This window comes from Staurois parvus, unplaced genomic scaffold (genome assembly GCF_062004578.1).
Source record: "Staurois parvus isolate SC_StPar_1 unplaced genomic scaffold, SC_StPar_1.0 ptg000207l, whole genome shotgun sequence".
NCBI classification, from domain to species: domain Eukaryota; kingdom Metazoa; phylum Chordata; class Amphibia; order Anura; family Ranidae; genus Staurois; species Staurois parvus.
In genome coordinates, this window is record NW_028318003.1 from 1,776,542 (window position 1) to 1,795,676 (window position 19,135).

The 19,135-nt window shown below is 41.4% G+C and overlaps 1 protein-coding gene across 1 annotated transcript in view; it reads right to left on the reverse strand.

Moving 5' to 3' along the window:
- The window catches only part of TECTA (tectorin alpha), a 193,102-nt gene that overhangs the window by 62,267 nt on the left and 111,700 nt on the right, over positions 1 to 19,135 (reverse strand). The window contains exons 10-12 of the mRNA XM_089678642.1: positions 16,870 to 17,471; positions 11,954 to 12,515; positions 5,786 to 5,985 (exon numbers count right to left, since the gene is read on the reverse strand). Of these exons, the coding sequence (XP_089534768.1) occupies positions 5,786 to 5,985; positions 11,954 to 12,515; positions 16,870 to 17,471 (1,364 nt within the window). The remainder of the gene's footprint in view (positions 1 to 5,785; positions 5,986 to 11,953; positions 12,516 to 16,869; positions 17,472 to 19,135) is intronic.

Consider the following 19,135-nt stretch of genomic DNA (forward strand, 5'->3'; position numbering starts at 1 on the left):
AACTGTCAGAAATAGACTATTTATGACAGTTCTGGGACATTCACTCCATACAGCGGTTGAAACCGCTGTATGGAGGGAATGTCATAGAACTGTCAGAAATAGACTATTTCTGACAGTTCTGGGACACTCACTCCATACAGCGGTTGAAACATTGTATCTATTTGTTTCCATTTGTTTTCATCTCCAAGGGCATTTAAATTAAAGGTACAGTGTTCTGCACTAATTTAAAGGCTCTCTGAAGCCTAGAAACCCTTTTAATAAGTTAAATTCGTAGCGAATTAATTCGCATCGAATCGAATTTCATACTGGAATTCGCCGAATCAGCCGAATCAAATTTTTGAGAAATTCGCTCATCTATAGTTATAGCCTTGTCAGTCATATGCATTCCAGACAAGTGGCAGGCAGACTTTCACAGTCAGCAGTACCAAACCCAGGCGTGGTTCCTACACTTGGGGGTATTCCAGGTGTGTCACAGATAGGCAATTCCAGAGGTTGACTTCCTGGCCTTCAGGTTAAACTACAGACTAGGCAGTTTTGTCTTAGGCACAATGGCCCTTTGGTGGAAGCCGTGGATGCTCTGGTGATTCTATGGGATTAGTAGCTCCTGATCTATGCCTTTGCTTGTCCGTCTCACAGGTCCATGATGGAAGGCATTGTGGTATTCCTCATTGTTGAAGGCTGGCTCAGACAGATGTGGTATGCCCACATGATATGACACTGGCCAGTTTCTCTCTGTCTCCCCAACCAGGACATTTATTCTATCCCTTGCCCTTCTCTATTTCAAGTTTTCTTCTATTGCCTGGATGTGGTTCTGGCTGGAGAGTCTAACTCTCAGCCTCTGTTTCTTTCAGACAGGCTATTTTCTCTTAGTTTTTTAAGATGGACCCTGTAGCATGCTCCACTTCTAGTTCCACCATCTTGAGATATGCACTATATCTGTGAGTGTTACAAGTTCTTTGGCTTCAGAAAATTATGTCTCAGATCTGCAAGGCTGCCACCAGGGCTTCTATCCTTACTTCTACCACGTGGACATGCGCCTTCATCTGAAGTCACCTCAAACAGGATCTTTGAGCTTCAGGCAACTAACAGCTTTGCTGTTGTTGTTGCGTCTTGGGCCTGTTGGTGTTGCTGTTTGCCAGACTGCTTTTGGACATCGTTAGGTTAAATACTCCTTCAATGTGTCTAGATCAAAGGAAGCACACTTACAAACAACAGAGTCATTTAGGTAGTCATAACAGCTATACCTAGTCCCTTAAAATATGGGTAGAAGGCAGCAACACAATCACCTCATGGTTCCTTTAGTTAATGAAAAGAACCTACTGTACTTCAAGGCTGGAGCCACCATGAGAAATTGCTGCAAATTTAACCAGAAGCATATCGATATAGAGGGCTGGGCGTTAACAGAGGCAATAGGCAGGAAAGCCAGCCATTCTTCTTATGGCACATTCTTTCAACAATACTAATAGGCTTAGCAGTCCTCACTGTAGCTGATTTTAGCAGGAAGGCTGGAACTTCCTTACTTTCTTATATAATAGGATTTGCCTAAAATACAACCCCAATAGCAGGTCATTGGTCTACAACATGTATGCTACTAAATAGGACTTGAGAAAGCACATGTGCGCGAAACATGTCGTCCTGGTAACCGGCCATACCTCCCCAGCTTGCGGCAGCACGCTGGACTTCCCCTCCGTCTCCTGGCTATCACAGTGACATCATCACGGGACGCCGTCATCACGTGGTCCCTGCATCTGACAGGCTCAACTCCATTCATCACCACTGAACAACATCCCCGAGTGGATGGACCATCCACCTGACCCAGGCACTTCCTTCAAGCCACAGGCTCAAGTGTTTTATGTTCCATTGCTTATTCCAATAAAGGTACTCCCCCTAGTGGGGTTTTTATATTACTACCGTCAAAACACAGTTTTTTCTATGGAACATGTATGCTACCACACACTGACCACAGGAAAATGGAAAATTGCATCATACTTACCTCATAAAATTCCTTTCTTGGTGCCAATCCATGGTAACATGCTAAACCCACCCACCTTTTTCAGGTTTATAGCTGTACATTGGTCCTTTGGGCAGACGTAGGTGGGGATACTACCAAATGTATGCTCCCTTAGATTGTCACCAGGAAAGAAACATTACAAGGTGTTTATTATACAAATTTTCATTTTTTTTTCACTTCTTTGGAGAGGTCACATGATCTCCTGGCACCATCTGCTGTGTATCAGTAAAAGGCTTGCTGTGACTTTGACAATGGATAGTCCACTGTAAGTTAGCACGTGCCATCATGGCTCAGTGGATTCAGACCCATTTTTGAGCCTCTTTAAAATTTTAAAAAAGTAAATACTTTATTGCAAAAGAGTGTGCAGCATGTTTATTAACAGTGGGGAGGCAAGGCTTTAAGTGTTTTTAATATTAGCCTTTAAATGTACTTTATTTTCAATGTATCACAGAACAAAGAGAAGCTAAGACATAACTGGGCATTTGAAAATTGGGCTAAATGATAAAATACTATGTCTGTACGGATTGCTGGTAAGCACTCAATGTACTTTATATCAGAAGCATGTACTGATCTCGAGTAGAAGCATCTACTGAATTATGCATTAGTGTACGCTGGTGCCTGAATTATTCGTTCCAACAAATCCTCCAACCTCACAACTCAATTCACCTTCCACATATCTACAATATACTTACAAGTGCTGTTTGCTTTGCCTGCTCCCAACTGCGTACTCCTGTATTTAGCGGCTCCTGGGCACAGTGTGACGATCATGTGTCACCACAGAGACAGTTGCTCTTTATGGTGAATGGATCAATTATCACTGATACTGTTGACCACTGGAGGCATCTAAAATACAGTAAAAATATATTCATATATAAGTGCATCCAGCAGTCAGCAAGAGTCAGTATAAACAATAGAGAATTGAGCCAATTCACTCAGCATAGCTATCTGTGAAAGTTTGGTGGTTTTATTGCCAAAAAGTATGCCGCATTTTCTTTTTCTGATCCTGTACTATGATTTCTTGCATGCGCTCCCTTTTCCTGAACTATCTGGAGATACACAATCCCCATAAAAAAGAATTGTAGGAGCACAGTAGTCATCACATTCTGAGTGGGTCCTATTAGTGCTCATCAGACACAGGGCATGGAAGGCTGCTATGCCATAACTGCATCATCCATAACGAACACTAACATTACTTTTGCTAAATTACTGTTTTCACTTCTAGCTGGCAGTAATTTTCCATTCTAACTCCATGACCTCTAAATAGACACCAAATTGTTTTAAAACTACTGTATGGGGACTTCCATTGCTGACTTCCATTAAAAAAAATTAGTTGCTGGTTGTCTCAGGCTTTAATATTTAGAGTCCCTAACTGTGACAACCATACAAGTCAGGAGAGTGAGAATAAAACCAAAAGTTGTTCTTATACTTATATCTTGTCAGTAACTTCTAAAGATTTGAACCCAGTCGGCCAGCATGCAAGCCAGGCCCCAATCATTTAAAAATCAAGAGACTAGCAATGGCAGAACATGGTAGGTTTGTCTTTTTTCCAAAATAAAGCATTATAATCCTGTCATACTATATGTCTTTCACTTGAGGTGACAGGGCAAAGAATATTTCCCTGTCATTGTTGGTCATGAAGCAAAATGCTTCAGCTTGTAAATCAGATACTTGATACTTCTATGTACATTGTCAGTTAAATTTGGGGAAAAAATTACTTTTAGCCAAACAAAATTTTCCCCCATAATACTTTCTAGACAACTTGCTTTCTATCTCTGTGTTCAGGTGAAACAAACATTGACATATATGGGAACACAGAGATATATTTCCTCTTCTCTTCAACAGCCTTCATGAGGCCACAATACACCCAGGAACTGCTAAGACACAGAGTGCACACACAGTGACATTCTATGATTCTGAGCTTTTAATTGATTCTGTTTGTTTCTTAGAAGAAAAAATACATAATTATGTTTTTAATGGAGGACTAGAAATAAAGTCACTTAGACAGCTATAGATTATTGATGGGACCCCAGATATCAGAAATTTTCAGTATGTTCTTATACCCTCATAGAGTAAGGGTGTGGGGGGACAAATTTGCTAGGGAGCATAATCACTTTGACATTACAGGACCAAGTAAGAATCATAGAAAAAACATATTTCAGCAAGGTAATCACAAAGTTACAAAAGCCTTAAATAATGCAGGAGGACACAAACAATCATGGTCATGTAGTTTAAAAACAAGTTCAATTTTTAAGCTAACAATAATACTCTTAAGAGTACAGCCTTCAACACCCTCTTACAAAGGAACACTTTGCTACAGTGTCATGGAACAGCAGACTGTTAACAAGAAATGAACTCACAAAAAGATAGAACATGGTGTGTAAGGAGGAAAGCGCCAGACACATTTGTGTATAGTCAAAAAATTAAATGTTATTGGCCGTAATGTTCAATAAAAGTTGACACATTTTGGGAGTTCAAATGGGTTCCCTTTTATCAGTGTTTCAGATTACTGAGAGTAAAGAAAGAACTGATATGGGACATCAGAAGTACAAATAGTTCTCAAAAGAATATTTTTCCACATTCAAAACAAACTGCTCCATATGCCAGTTTTAACAGGCTCCACAAGTCTAAGTTTTTTTTTCTCCAAGTAATTTTAATTTCTAATGAATGTTTGAACCCCCAAGCACATTGACTTTCACTGAAAGTAACCCCCATATAAACAAATTTCTTGACTTTATGCCAACATTCCTAGCGCTTTCCTCTTTACATGGCTGTTCACATGAGATTCAAACCATCCTACCTCTTTCCAATTACACTCTCTAGAAAGCTGCCTAGAAGAACACACACCTATTTGTTTCTAGACCAGGGCTTCATTCCTCACTTTAATAGTTATTTTTATTAGTGGTCTCGTGTCCCACACCCCTTTCTTATCATGAAGGTTAGAATCGGAAAGCACAGCTGCCAGGGAATTTGTGGTTACTTGTGTAATGCAGCACTATTTTAGCTCCAGCAATGGATTACCGACACAGTAAACATTTTATGAATAATCTTAACTTTACATTTAGCAGAGAGTACTTTACGTAATATTTGCCACAGCAAGTATAGTCCATTTTTCCCTCCTTACCCAACGTCAGATATTGTAATGTCTTAGTATTGTAGCTTCAAAAATATAAAGGTATTGTTGAGTTATTAACTAATTTAGCATCTGCCCAAAAATGGATTAAACTTTTGAGTAAACTGAAACTTTCTTCTTAATAAATAGGTGGGATTCTTGGTCAGAAAACCTCAAATTATCATGTTCATCAAAATCTATACACCCATTTATAGCATTAGTAGTGTAAGAAAATGAGCATCCAATTTATGTTAAAAGCTGTACTCTAAGCAAACAGCAAAATACACAGTTGGAATACATACATTGAAACTTTTACCTGCCAAAGGATCTGAATGTCTGTTAATCCTGAGGTTTACACAGTTCTAGACATCATATTAAGGCTGGTGACCTGGCTTTTTTAGCAGCAAAACAGCATGGTTAACTCTCTTTCCCCTGTCTATGATTGAATAAAAGAGAAGGAGCAGCAGACTGATTATATCATCTATCTGATCCTCTTTTCAGCATGGTCAGCATGCTGGACACTTATGCAGACCATGACTTTCCCAGTCTTTTTGGGGCTGCACCAGATATTACAAGATACTGAGCCAAATTCAGGTATTTAAATTAGATATGTTAAAAAAAAATTTCCCAGAGATCAGCTTCAAAGAAATAGTAGTGACTCTTACCTCATAGTATTTACCATCAGCATAACAACCACAGTTATGCGGCAGAATACAGCTCTTCCCGTTCAAGACATAGCCAGGGTCACACTGACAACCCTCCACACAGTAATGGTTGCAATCACTTTTAAGCCTGATAGCAGCACATCGAGGTTGGCACACACTAACACAACTTTCATAGTGACTGTATGCTGGGCATGTGACATCTGTATATTTTAAAGGTAAAAAGAGCAACACAAAACATACATTAGAAATACAGTGATGAGATACTGGAAACATTTGACGTAAAATATGACTACGTCGAATGTGGAAAAAGAATAAAGGAGGGACATAAATCAGTAGCAAGAGCAGACTGACCATTTGGAAACTTGGGCACTGCCCGAGGGCCCGGGGTCAGTAGGGGGCCCCATGAGATGCCCCTGGTACCTTTTTCATAGGCTTTTTTGAGTTTGGGCAATGACACAGGGGCCCCATGATCCCCTATTGCCCGGGGGCCCCATGAGTTGTCAGTCCGCCCCTGATCAGTAGTGTACTATCAGTGATAGATGAAGCAGCATCCATTACGAAGCCCATAATTCTAGGAAGCCCCGGCACTAAGTTTGATTCATGAATATCTGTTCCTTTTTTAAGTGTCTCTTTTTTGCCTGGCATTAATGGAAGCATCATTCAATGTGGTGTATTTATTTGGTAGAAGAGGTTTCACATTGAAAAGCTTGTAAGAACGAGTGAAGCCGTTGCATGTATAGTGGGTCATAGGGAAAATACAGTTATCTTTTTTATGTAGACTTCTGACCTACACTAACTGTACTCTCCTGTTTAAATAAATACTTACCTGAATTGGATGGCCATCTACAGGTATCCAGTCTCCAGCTGAAATCTGGGGCAGGGGTGATATGTTACTTTAGGACAGGAGGGGTAAGTGCTTATTAAAACTTTTGTGTGTGACTACCTTCTGCTCACTGAGTAGGTAGTTAGTGGGGTTGATGTGGAAAGGTAAATCAGGATTATCAGGTAGGAATATGGGTTACTGAAGCTAGGGGGAATGGTAGGGGCTCACAGAAAAGGAAGGCTAGTCCTGTGTTTGAGCACCAAAACAATATTGCCAGGTTGAATGAAGATGCGGAGGTGGTAAACACAAAGGTTGCAGTTCTGGATGTCACTGCTACCCCTAACAGCCAGGAGAGCAGCCCATCTACTACGAGTAGTGAGAGTAGTGCAGAAAGGCCTAGACAGTTGGTGGTAATAGGGGATTTTATAATCAGAAGGGCTGAAAGAATAATTTGCAGCAAGGAAGAATCAATTTAAAGAACTAGACTGCGAGTTAAAGGAAAGGACCTCCAAGGTGATATTCTCTGAAATATTGCCTGTGCCATGCGCAACGCAGGAAAGACAGGAGGATATTAGATAACTGAATGCATGGCTAAAGATTTGGTGTAAGAGGGAAGGATTTGTGTTTCTAGAGCTCTGGGATGACTTTTCATTGGGCTACAACCTATATGCTAAAGATGGTTTGCACCTAAATGGGTCTGCTGTGCTTGGGGAGAAGCTTTTACGGGCTTTGTGCAGAAAGATTCAATGAACTACCATGGCGCTCCCAGCACAGTGGTTGTTCATTGAGATCCACAAGTCGATAGCCACTAAGGCTGTCGAGACTTGTAGTTCATTCATTCATAGAACACCGGGAATGAATGACATGGTTGTGTGGGTGGAGCCCTGCACAGCCACACTGTTTTTAAAAACTGACAGCTAGTACGGGGAACTTCTCATGGGGAGGGGGGTCTTAATTGGGCAGCGGCTTCAGCATTAGGAACATGTTACATGTTCCACCCTAAAAACAGGGGAAAGTGTAACATGTTACACATTCCTAAATGTGAACTTTTTTCCAAGCATGAGGGCTGCTCTTCAAGACTTTGATTGGGAAGCAACATTGACATCAAAGAACACAGAACAGAAATGGAAATTATTCAAAAAGACTGTATGTGAACACACTGCAAAATACACTATATTGCCAAAAGTATTGGGACACCCCTCCAAATCATTGGATTTAGGTGTTGCAATCACCCCCATGGCCACAGGTGTATAAAATCAAGCACCTAAGCATGCAGACTGCTTCTACAAACATTCGTGAAAGAATTGGTCACTCTCAGGAGTGAATTCAAGCATGGTACCGTGAGAGGTTGCCACCTACACAATAAGTCCATCCATGACATTTCCTTGCTACAAAATATTCCACGGTCAACTGTTAGTGATATTATAACAAAGTGGATGCAACTGGGAACAACAGCAACTCCACCAAGTGGTAGGCCACGTAAAATGACAGAGCATCAATGCATGTGGAAGCTCACAGTGCACAGAAGTTGCCAAATGTCTTCAGAGTCAATAGCAAAAGACCTCCAAACTTCATGTGGCCTTCAGATTAGCACAACAGTGCATAAAGAGCTTCATGGAATGGGTTTCCATGGCCAAGAAGCTGCATCCAAGCTTTACATCAGCGAGTGCAATGCAAGGCGTTGGATGCTGTGGTGTAAAGCATGCCACCACTGGACTCTTGAGAAGTGGAGACGTGATCTCTGGAGTGACCAATCACACTTCTCTGTCTGGCATCTGATGGATGGGTTTGGCGGTTGCCAGGAGAACGGTGCTTGCCTGACTGCATTGTGCCAAGTGTAAAGTTTGGTGGAGATGGATTATTGTGTGGGGTTGTATTGCAGGGGCTGGGCTTGGCCCCCTAGTTCCAGTGAAGGGAACTCTTAAAGCATCAGCATAGCAAGACGTTTTGGACAATTTCATGCTCCCAACTTTGTGGGAACAGTTTGGGGATGGCTCCTTCCTGTCCCAACATGGCTGCATACCAGTGCACAAAGCAAGGTCCATAAAGATATGGATGATCAAGTTTGGGATGGAGGAACTTGACCGGCCTGAGTCCTGACCTCAACCCGATAGAACACTTTTGGGATGAATTAGAGCAGAGATTGCAAGCCAGGCCTTCTCGTCCAACATCAGTGCCTGACCTCACAAATGTGTTTCTAGAAGAATGGTAAAACATTCCCATAGACACACTCCTAAACCTTCTGGACAGCCTTCGCAGAAGAGTTGAAGATGTTATAGCTGCAAAAGGTGGGCAATCGCAATATTGAACCCTACAGATTAAGACTGGGATGCCATTAAAGTTCATGTGCGTGTAAAGACAGGCTTCCCAATACTTTCGGCAATATAGTGTATAGTCCCATGGGCATAAGTATAAAAGGCTAAAAATAAAACCTATGTGGCTCACATCCAAAGATTAAAAAGCTATAAATAATAAGAAAAGCTTTTAAAAAATATAAACATGAAGGAACACTATCATCATTTAAATGTTAGAAAGTATATAACAGAATATGTAAAAAAGAAATCAAGGATGCAAAAATTCAAAACAAACGACAGATTGCAAAAGAAAGAACAAACCCCCCAAAATGTTTCAAATATATTAATAGTGAAAAGGTGAGGTCTGAGCATGTAGACCCTTTACAAAACAATCTAGAGTGGGTGACTGGGGACAAAGAAAAGGCAAGTTTCACAAATACCTTATTCAGCTCTGTGTATATAAAGGAGCATGGGGGTGCTCTTGTCCATAATGGGGATGATATTGACACAGCCCCAAATGATCCACAATGGCTCAAAATTGATATGGTCCAGAAATATTTAGACAGAATAAAGGTGAATAAAGCACCTGGACAGGATGGCATACACCCACAGATCCTAAAAGAATTCAGCTCTGCCATTTCAAATCCATTGTTTCTAATTTTTAGGGTCTCTTTAATAACTGGTATAGTACCACTGGATTGGCGTAAGGCAAATGTGAAGCCTATATTTAAAAAGGGATCAAAGTCTTTACCAAGTAACTACAGTCCTGTTAGTTTATTTTCTATAGTTGAGAAGATACTGGAGAGTTTAATAAAAGACCACATAGATGAGTTCTTGCTAGAAAAATAGCTTAAAGTGGAGCTCTACCCAAAAGGGAAAGTTAAAGACTGGTCCTCCACTTCCCATTAAGGATTGGCACCTTTGGGGAGCGAGGGGGGAGCGGGTACCCGAAATTCACAGGTACCCGCTCCCACTTCCGCTGCAATTGCCTAGGCGATCGGAAGTGGGAGTTGCCCTCCTATCCTCCCTCCCCATAGTCTTCTGGGACACGTGAAAGGTTCCAGACGACTACGGTGCCATTCAGGAAGCACAGCGCTACTAGCACATGTGCAGTGGGCACCCGGCTGTGAAGCCGCAAGCTGTCACAGCCACGTGCCCACACTGAAGATGCTGGTGTCTGAAACACAAGACGGCTGGTGAAACGGGCTGTGGGGAGCACACCGTGTGATCGTGGGACAGGTGAGTGGCTGTTTTTTAAAGGTCAGCAGCTACAATTTTTGTAGCTGCTGACTTTTATTTTTTTACAGTGTGAGTGGAACTCCGCTTTAAGTAACAGACAGCATGGCTTCATGAAAAACAGAAGTTGTCAGGCAAATCTGATTTCTTTTTATGAGGTGGTGAGCAAAACCTTAGACAAAGGAATGGCTGTGGACGTGGTATACTTGGATTTTGCAAAATCGTTTGCCACAGTTCCCCACACACAGCTAATGTGTAAGGTAAAATCTACGGGCTTGAAAATTGATAGAAAACTTGCTAAAAGACCATATTTAGAGAGTAGTGATTAATGATTCATAATCTGAATGGTCTAGGGCTGTCAGTGGTGTACCCCAAGGTTTAGTGTTGGGACCCTTACTCTTTAATATATTTATTAATGATATAGGGTCTGGGATTAAAAGTACTATTTCAGTGTTTGCAGATGACACCAAGCTGTGCAGTGTAATATCATTACAGGATGTCTCCAATTTAGAAGCCGACCTCAATGCATTGTTTAATTGGGCAACTATGTGGCAAATGAGGTTTAATGCTGATAAATGTAAAGTTATGCCCTTTGTGGCTAAAAATATGCATGCATCATACATACTAGGGGGGGGTACAACTGGGGGAATCAATGGTGGAGAAGAATCTGGGTGTTCTGGTAGATCCAGGGGCGGACTGCCAACTCATGGGGCCCCCGGGCAATAGGGGATCATGGGGCCCCTGTGTCCTCGCCCACACTCAAACCACACCCAAAAAAGCCTATGAAAGGTACCAGGGGCATCTCATGGGGCACCCTACTGACCTCGGGCCCTCGGGCAGTGTCCGAGTTCCCAAATGGTCAGTCCGCCCCTGGGTAGATCATAAGCTTAATAAAAGCATGCAAGTTGTTAGGGTTCAAAGCAAGCAAAATCATTTCTTGTAATTAGAGAGGTATGAACTGCAGAAAGAAAGATACAATTTTGCCTCTGTACAAATCATTAGTAAGACCTCCTCTGGAATATTCATTTCAGTTTTGGGCACCAATTCACAAAAAGGATATCGGGGAACTGCAGAAAGTGCAGAGAAGGGCAACCAAACTGATAAGAGGCATGGAGGAGCTCAGCTATGAGGAAAGATTAGAGGAACTGAATTTATTCTCTCTTGAGAAGAGGAGATTAAGGGGGGATATGATCAATTTATAGAAATACATAAGCGGTCCATATAGTGACCTCGGTGTAGAGTTATTCACTTTAAGCTCATAACAGAGGACAAGGGGTCACTCTTTATGTCTGGAGGAAAAGAGATTTAATATCCAAATACAGAAAAGCTTCTTCACAGTAAGAGCAGTGAAAATGTGGAATAGACTCCATCAGAAGCTTGTTCTGGTCAACTCAGTAGATTGCTTTAAAAAAAAGGCCTGGATTCTTTCCTAAATGTACACAATATAACTGGATACCAATATTTATAGGTAAAATTGACCCAGGGAATACCTGATTGCCTCTTGGGGGATCAGAAAATACTTTTTTTCCCTGCTGGAGTAAATTGCTGGAGTCAATTGGATCAAGCTTTATTAGTTTTTTTTTGCCTTCCTCTGGATCAATGTAGGTATAGGATTGCATATTGGTTGCACTAGCTGGATTTGTGTTTTTTTTTTCAACCAGACTAACTGTGTAACTATGGTTAACCCCAATGTTTAGGCATGACACGTTTTATAAACGACTTGTCACATTTCATATTACAATAGCTCATGTTACCATACTTACTAAAAATACAACTTCGTTTTTAGGTAAGGATTTTCTTTTAACTAAAACTTACAGCAGGATGTGTGATTCCTCCAGCCAGTGATAGCAATCCCTTGTGTCTGACATGTACTTGCATAGTTTTGAAGCCAGCTACAAGCAGTTTGGACAGCACCACCATCAATGCAGGAGTCAAAAAGGCAATTCTTAAAGAAAAATCTAGGATTCACTTTGCTGTGGCATTTGGCAAATACACCACTCCTGTTGGGAATGAAGCTGCAAAGCTGCTGGGCTTTCCACAATCCATCCACTTTTGTGCAGGTTGGACATCTGTCCCCACAACCAACCTGGCAAAATGTATCTCTTTTTACCCAGCTGTGACCAAACTCATTGACATTCATACTAATGAAGCCACTAGAGGTCTGCAGGTCATCTTCCATATTTCCATTGTACCTCCCGCACAGGCCATATGTGCTATTCTGCATGTAGCGGGGAATTGTTACAGACAGAAATGTCTTCCAGTCATAGACCACCTTTAGGCCAAAGTCTGTTTCAATAACGATGTGAAAACCAAATGCAAAAATATTCACTTTGCCATGACCCAACTTCAGAGGCAAATAAAGTCTTTCATTATTTACCTAGCAAAAAAAGAGAGTAAAGTTTGTAAATAAATTCACAGTTAACCTGAAATTCATAAAACAGCAGTCTATTACTCACTTCAGGACCTAGTGATAGGCCAAAAGGACTGTATGGGAACAGGTACGTAATCTTTAAAACTATGTAATAGGGTTCATAAATGTATTCCTTATAGGATAGATCAGGGGTGGGCAAACTTTTTGACTTGAGGGCCGCAATGGGTTCATATATTGGACCCGGGGGCCGGACCAAGAGTAGATAGTAATTCATCCCCCATAGTAATTCATCCCCCATATAGTAATTCATCCCCCATAGTAATTCATCCCCCATAGTAATTCATCCCCCATATAGTAATTCATCCCCCATAGTAATTAATCCCCCATATAGTAATTCATCCCCCATAGTAATTCATCCCCCATAGTAATTAATCCCCCATATAGTAATTCATCCCCCATAGTAATTCATCCCCCATAGTAATTAATCCCCCATATAGTAATTCATCCCCCATAGTAATTCATCCCCCATAGTAATTCATCCCCCATAGTAATTCATCCCCCCTATAGTAATTCATTCCCCATATTAATTCATCCCCCATATTAATTCATCCCTCATATAGTATTTCATCCCCCACAGTACTATTCCCCCCCAAGTAGTAAGCCAAGTCGCCCCTGTGTCAATTCACTTACCTTTGCTCCGCGCGTTCCTCTCGCCGCGTTCCCGTGCCGTCCCGGTCTTCAGGGCGGACTGTGAGAGGAGCCTAGCTCCCTTCACATTCGTCACGCTGCCCCGCCTACACACATCCTGACAGCCAATGTTTGCCTGCCCTGGCTGTGGTTTTTTTTATCACGCTCTGCGGGCCGGATTAAAAGGTCCGCCGGGCCGTATACGGTCCGCCGGGCCGTATACGGCCCGCAGGGCCGTAGTTTGCCTATTGCTGGGATAGATACTACCATAATCACCAATAGTAAGAGTGAGGGAGTATCCAGCCTATAAGAAATACAATTTTGAACCCCATTCTAAAACTCTTAGAAAAAGTTTCATTTATGCTCATCATGTTTGTAATAAGTTTGTCAGTTCATACTGGTTTAATGTCAAGCATTAAAATTAGCAGGAAGTGTAAGGGTTGGCTGATTAGTAAAGCACAGAATGGCAGCAAAGTAGTGAAACAGAGCATTGTGTGTAATAACCACTAATTCAAAGGTGATACATTTTTAATCTGTTGATTAACAATGGTTTATGAATGATAAGTTAGCTAAGGCTCTGTTCACACTAGTGCTGTGTTGCAGGCCGCAGCACGGCAGCCCATTCATTTGAATCAGCTGCCATGTTTCTCAAAATGCACCTTTCCATAAATCGCAGCCCGCACTTGGAACTGCACTACAATGCGGTTCCCAGTGTGGGTAAGATTTCCAGTGAGGGCAGCAAGCTGTTAAAATTAATGGCACCCATCTGCGGGTCCCACGGTTTGTGTGCAGATGGTTGCAGCTGCGGCTCCCACAGCAGCTTTCACCTGCACTAGCACTTTTCACCATGCACAGCACGCAATACCTGTTTGAAGCTCAGTTTGCCTGACTGACACATCAGACGGACTTCTATAATAAGGCATAAGCTTTGGAGTGTGTAAATTTCAAATGGAGCTATTGAGCTCTCTCAACAGCAAACAGAGGGACAAAGTGACAGAGGAAAACACACAAAAAAGGAGCCTAAAGTTCTACCTGTATTATTTCATATTTAACTGACTTAAATTATAATAAATGTATTATTCTCAGTAAATAAATAAACATATAAATTAACAAAATGACTATACTTTCCCTTTAATATTGTCTATACCTTACCTTAAGCTGTGTATGAGCTGTATGTCCTCCATAGAATGGAGCAAAAAAGCAAAAAGGGGCAATTTTCATTCAAAACAATCTAAGATCATGCAATTATAATTTAACAACATTTTAAACCTCACAATATTCTGTACAGAATGAAAAAATAATAAATAATATTCATAAAATAGGCTAGATAGGTACCTTGACTAACTAATCCCCTGACATCAAGTCATAGCGAAAAAAATGCATCTAGTAAATTTTGAGCAATTATTGCTGTAGCAAACAAAAAAGAAATGTTATTTTTAACGCGTAGGGGGGAAGATTTACTAAAGCTGGAGCACTGCGAATCAGGTGCAGCTGTGCATGTTAACCAATCAGCTTCTAACTTCAGCTTGTTCAGTTAAACTTTGACAAAATCTAGAAGCGGATTGGTTTCTATGCAGAGCTGCACCAGATTTTGCATGCTTGGTTTAGTAGATCACCCCTATAGTGTCCAATGAATATTGGTCTGCGATAAGTTAAGCTGAGAGGTGACCTAGAGATGGGGACCAAACCGAATTTCTTGACAGCTCAGAGAAAAGTGAAGTCAGAAACCTTGCTATGCTGTCTGTCATAGATGCCTGTGTGATCACAATCACAAATCTTTTGACAGTTCACATAGATAAACAGCATGTTTAGCTGTTTGCCTGTAGTGCCAGCTCTAAAGTGTGTGTGTAGCCAAAACTTTTTTAGTTTTTCATAGGGCCAGGAAAAGTTAAAATGGCTCCATTAGGGTAAAACATCTTCAGAGTGTAGCCCCCACCCCCCCACTTTATATTTATCAGAGTCCGATCTCAATCCAGTGCTGTGCATGAGAGCAGAGCTCTCTCCACTCTCTCCTTCCTCATTGACTCACAGCAGTGGGAGCCACATGGGTGTCCCCATAGCAATTGGCTTGCTACAGGGGCACTCAGCTGGGAGAGGAGAGGAACCAGGAGTGCCAGCGAGGGACCCATGAAGAGGAGGATTAAGGCTGCTCTGTGCAAAACCATTGAGCAAGTAAATATAACATAGTTGGTTTTTTTTTCTAAATTTTCTTTACACTTTAAACACCCTTCCACGTTATTTTAGTGCAGTATGTGTACCATTGGGGAAAATTCTCTTTACTTCCTGTGCCAAAGACGCAGCAGAAAGTTAAATCTCCCAAAGTGAGTTGAATTCCCCTTTTAGACTGTTGTTCTCTGAACAGGTGTCCCCACTGGAAGATTTCCAAATACTTATTGTTCTGGGGACAACTTTTGGGTTTCCACTAATTTTCTTTCTCAGGGTGACAATGGTCACCAGTACAAACAGAGGTTACATCTCACCATTGGGGACACAGACACTAATAAAAACTTGACAGAAGGTTTATTCCTTCTTCACTCTATCCAAAACTATTTAAAAAAAAAAAGGTTTTGCCTAGATATACACTTTAAATGCACAGGCTGAATTTTTTTAAAAGCAGAACTTTAGCCATAAATAACAAGATAAAAACACCAATAAAGTTAAAATGACAAAACTCAATATTTGCCTTCAGCTCAGAGATTTCATTTGTCTAATTTTTCTGCTGATAGATGTCCCCAGTATGATAGCCAGCATCACTCAACCCACTTACCAGGTCTAGGTCTGCCTGGATCTTTTGTAGCCAGCTACTGGACAGTCAAAGGGGAAGCAGCACAGTAATGAGCTCATCTCTCTGTCACTCTGCTCTCTCCTACTAACATTCTGCTTTTCAGCATATGAACTGCTTGGCTCCTTATACTGTGCCTTCCTTTCACTCCAAACTTCAGACCTGCTGAACAGGGACTGAAATAGGCTGATACCAGGTCAAAATCAGGTATTACACCATGCTAGCATTTAAAAAAATACATTAAATGATGTATTAAAGTGGTTGTAAACCCTTACCTATACACAGTGAAGTGACTGGCCACTGGTTATACGCAGAGGTAAAACAAATACTCCTTCATAAGTTGTAGCTATTCATTTGCAGCCATTTGTCTTGTCCATCCTTTTTAAATAAAGATGAAAACGATTTTTCACAGACTCACAAAGCAGGGGGCAGGAAGCTGCAGTTATACACTGTACAAGAGCTCTGAGAGCTTATTGGAAAGACGTGACACCCCCCCCCCCCCTTTTACACAACACACAGGAACAGAGTTGAGGTTGTCAATCACAGGCTGTGTGCTGGAAGTCCCTCCCCTGTCACCTTTTAACTCTTGGTGTCAGTAAAACTTGTCAGAAGTGACTAATGCTGTTAACAGAGGAACTAGACAGCAGAGAGAAATGACACTTAGTGCTTTGGAGAGAGGCAAGTAAATATTAAAGAAATATACAGTATGCTTTGTTCAGATTTCATGTCTGAGGTTTACAACCACTTTAATGAATACAGATCTGCATTATTTGTGTCTTTCATATCTGCCTGGAGTTCAGCTTTAAGACTTTCAGTAAAATCATGTATACTGTTATATTCTTAGTTTTTATATTAAATAATGAGGTTTGAACACATGTAAAACTCACTTACCAGGACAGTGTGTTTGTATGCCCGATAAATTACAATGTTATAATTGTAAACTTCTACTTCCACTTGCTTTACCCATAGTGCAAGAGAAGCATCTCTGTCCTCATTTTTAGCAGTAACTGTAAATCTTGGGACAGTGTCCGCTTTGGAATTAGTAACTGTAGTGCAAAGGATTAGAGAGCAGCTACTTTGAAAATCAAATGGGAGTCCATCAAACGTAAGATAATGTCCATATCCTGAGACGATACATGATGCATCTGTACGGGGCTGACAATAATAGAGCCCATTGTCCTCCATACAGTATTCTTCATCCTTGCATGGACTAGTCTCACAGTAAACACTGTTGTCTGTTCCATTACAAAAACAAAGGGATTTGCAATCCAGATCGATCCAAAAAGTTTCGTTGGTGGAAACTTGATGACCTTCAAAATTACAGCCACATTCACTCTTAGGAATACACCGCGTACCCTGCAAGGCAAAACCTTCATCACACTGGCATCCTTCAGTGCAACTATCAGTGCAGACTGGGCCAGAGGCAAGGGTTTCACAAGTTTCCGAACAAGTAATGCATTCCTCAAAGTGGCTGTTCTCTGGGCACATTAAGGCTGTGGTATGCAACACAGGTATTGTTAATACAGTAATAAAAAAGATATCAGCAATACGTTATCTGGGCAATAACATTCCACCTGATTTTTTCTATGTATATTTTTGAATGCATATAATGTAAACAGCTTAGTGACTCTGTCCTTTTTCCACTCTGGTCCATTAGATCTACTCTGGTACATATGAGTGAACTTTGATTGCACTTATCCCTTTCTGGGTCCTCCTCCAAAACATTTTCAGTAGATCATACTTACCGGCAACCACCTCCTCTGAGATACCATGTGGCTTGAAAGGCTGAAAGACTACATTTCTACTCAGGGCATTTTTTCAGGGGGAACACAGGAGAATGCAGTTTTGGCACCTCCAGTATTGAAGATAAGTAATGAGAAGAGGTGCTGGTGTGTGCTGGAGAGTCTATTGATGATGGCTGCTGGGGGATTTATTGATGCTGGGCGTATCTGTTGTTGAGGGTTGGGGCTATTGTTGCTAGGGGGGTCTTATGTTGCTAGGAGGCCAATTTTTGCTGGGAGAGGTTTATTATTGAAGGAGAGATCTATTGTTGCTGGCTGTGGGGAGATCTATTGTTGCTGGTTGGGTCTATTGTTCTAGGGCTGGCTCTATTGTTGCTCTGGGAATATTTTGTTGTGGGGGAGCTATTGTTCCTGGGGGAGCTATTATCACTAGGGGGGTCTATTGTTGCTGGGGGTCCACTGTTTCTGAGGAAGGCTGTTTTTGCTGGCTGCAGAGGATCTATGTTATGGCTTTGCTTCTTATCAATAACAAATTCCATACAAATTAGTTAGCAGCCATCAAGGTTCTGTTTTCTCTAAAAGGGATGGTACATGGAGGTGACTAGGGGATGGAACCGAGAAACGGAGCTTGGAGGTGGGTAGGGTGCAGAGACAAGGAGCGACTTGGAAAGGGGGATTACCTGTACCTATTTTCTAACAAGTAAGCCCTGTTTCTATTGATGTAAAACGTGTCTGTGACACACATGCAAAATTCCAAACTCTACGCAAAATTCAAAGATTTCAGGAAATTGCCAGTTTTGGACTGAATATGTTGACAACCTCTTTGTACATAGACTCTGTAGAATCACAGTTCATAAATAAACACACCATTGCATGAATATTAAAGCGATAATAAACCCAAAGCCAAAAATTTAACAATCCTTAGATGTGGTGGCTACATTAGTTTTCTTTTTTTTGGCTCTTTATCCCTCTGGAGATCTGACCAGTAAGACATTCCCTGTATAAGAGTGCCCCCACTCTGGATGAAGGAGCTCCTTTGGACAACTGCATTGTCAGTCTGGTTGGAGGGAAGTGTTAGATGGCCTAGCAGATTCAGATACACGAACAAACTGAAGCCAATTCCAGCTCACACTGCAGTTACACAAGCAGTTACAGCAACAGATTTTTTTTTTGTGGGGGGGGGGGGGGGGGTGAAGGCTAAAGGATGAAGTCATAGAGATTGACAGGCTGGCTACAGTGGGGCTAGATGCTGCACCTGTCTCTCCTGAGTGCACTAAAACGTCCTAGATGGCCGCATGTGCTAGGGGCCTTAGACTCTCAGTGCCTTTAAACTTAACATGGCATTGAACCTCAAAAGCAAACATTTATTATATTGCAGATTACCAGTTCATAGATGTAATGGCTGCATTGGTATA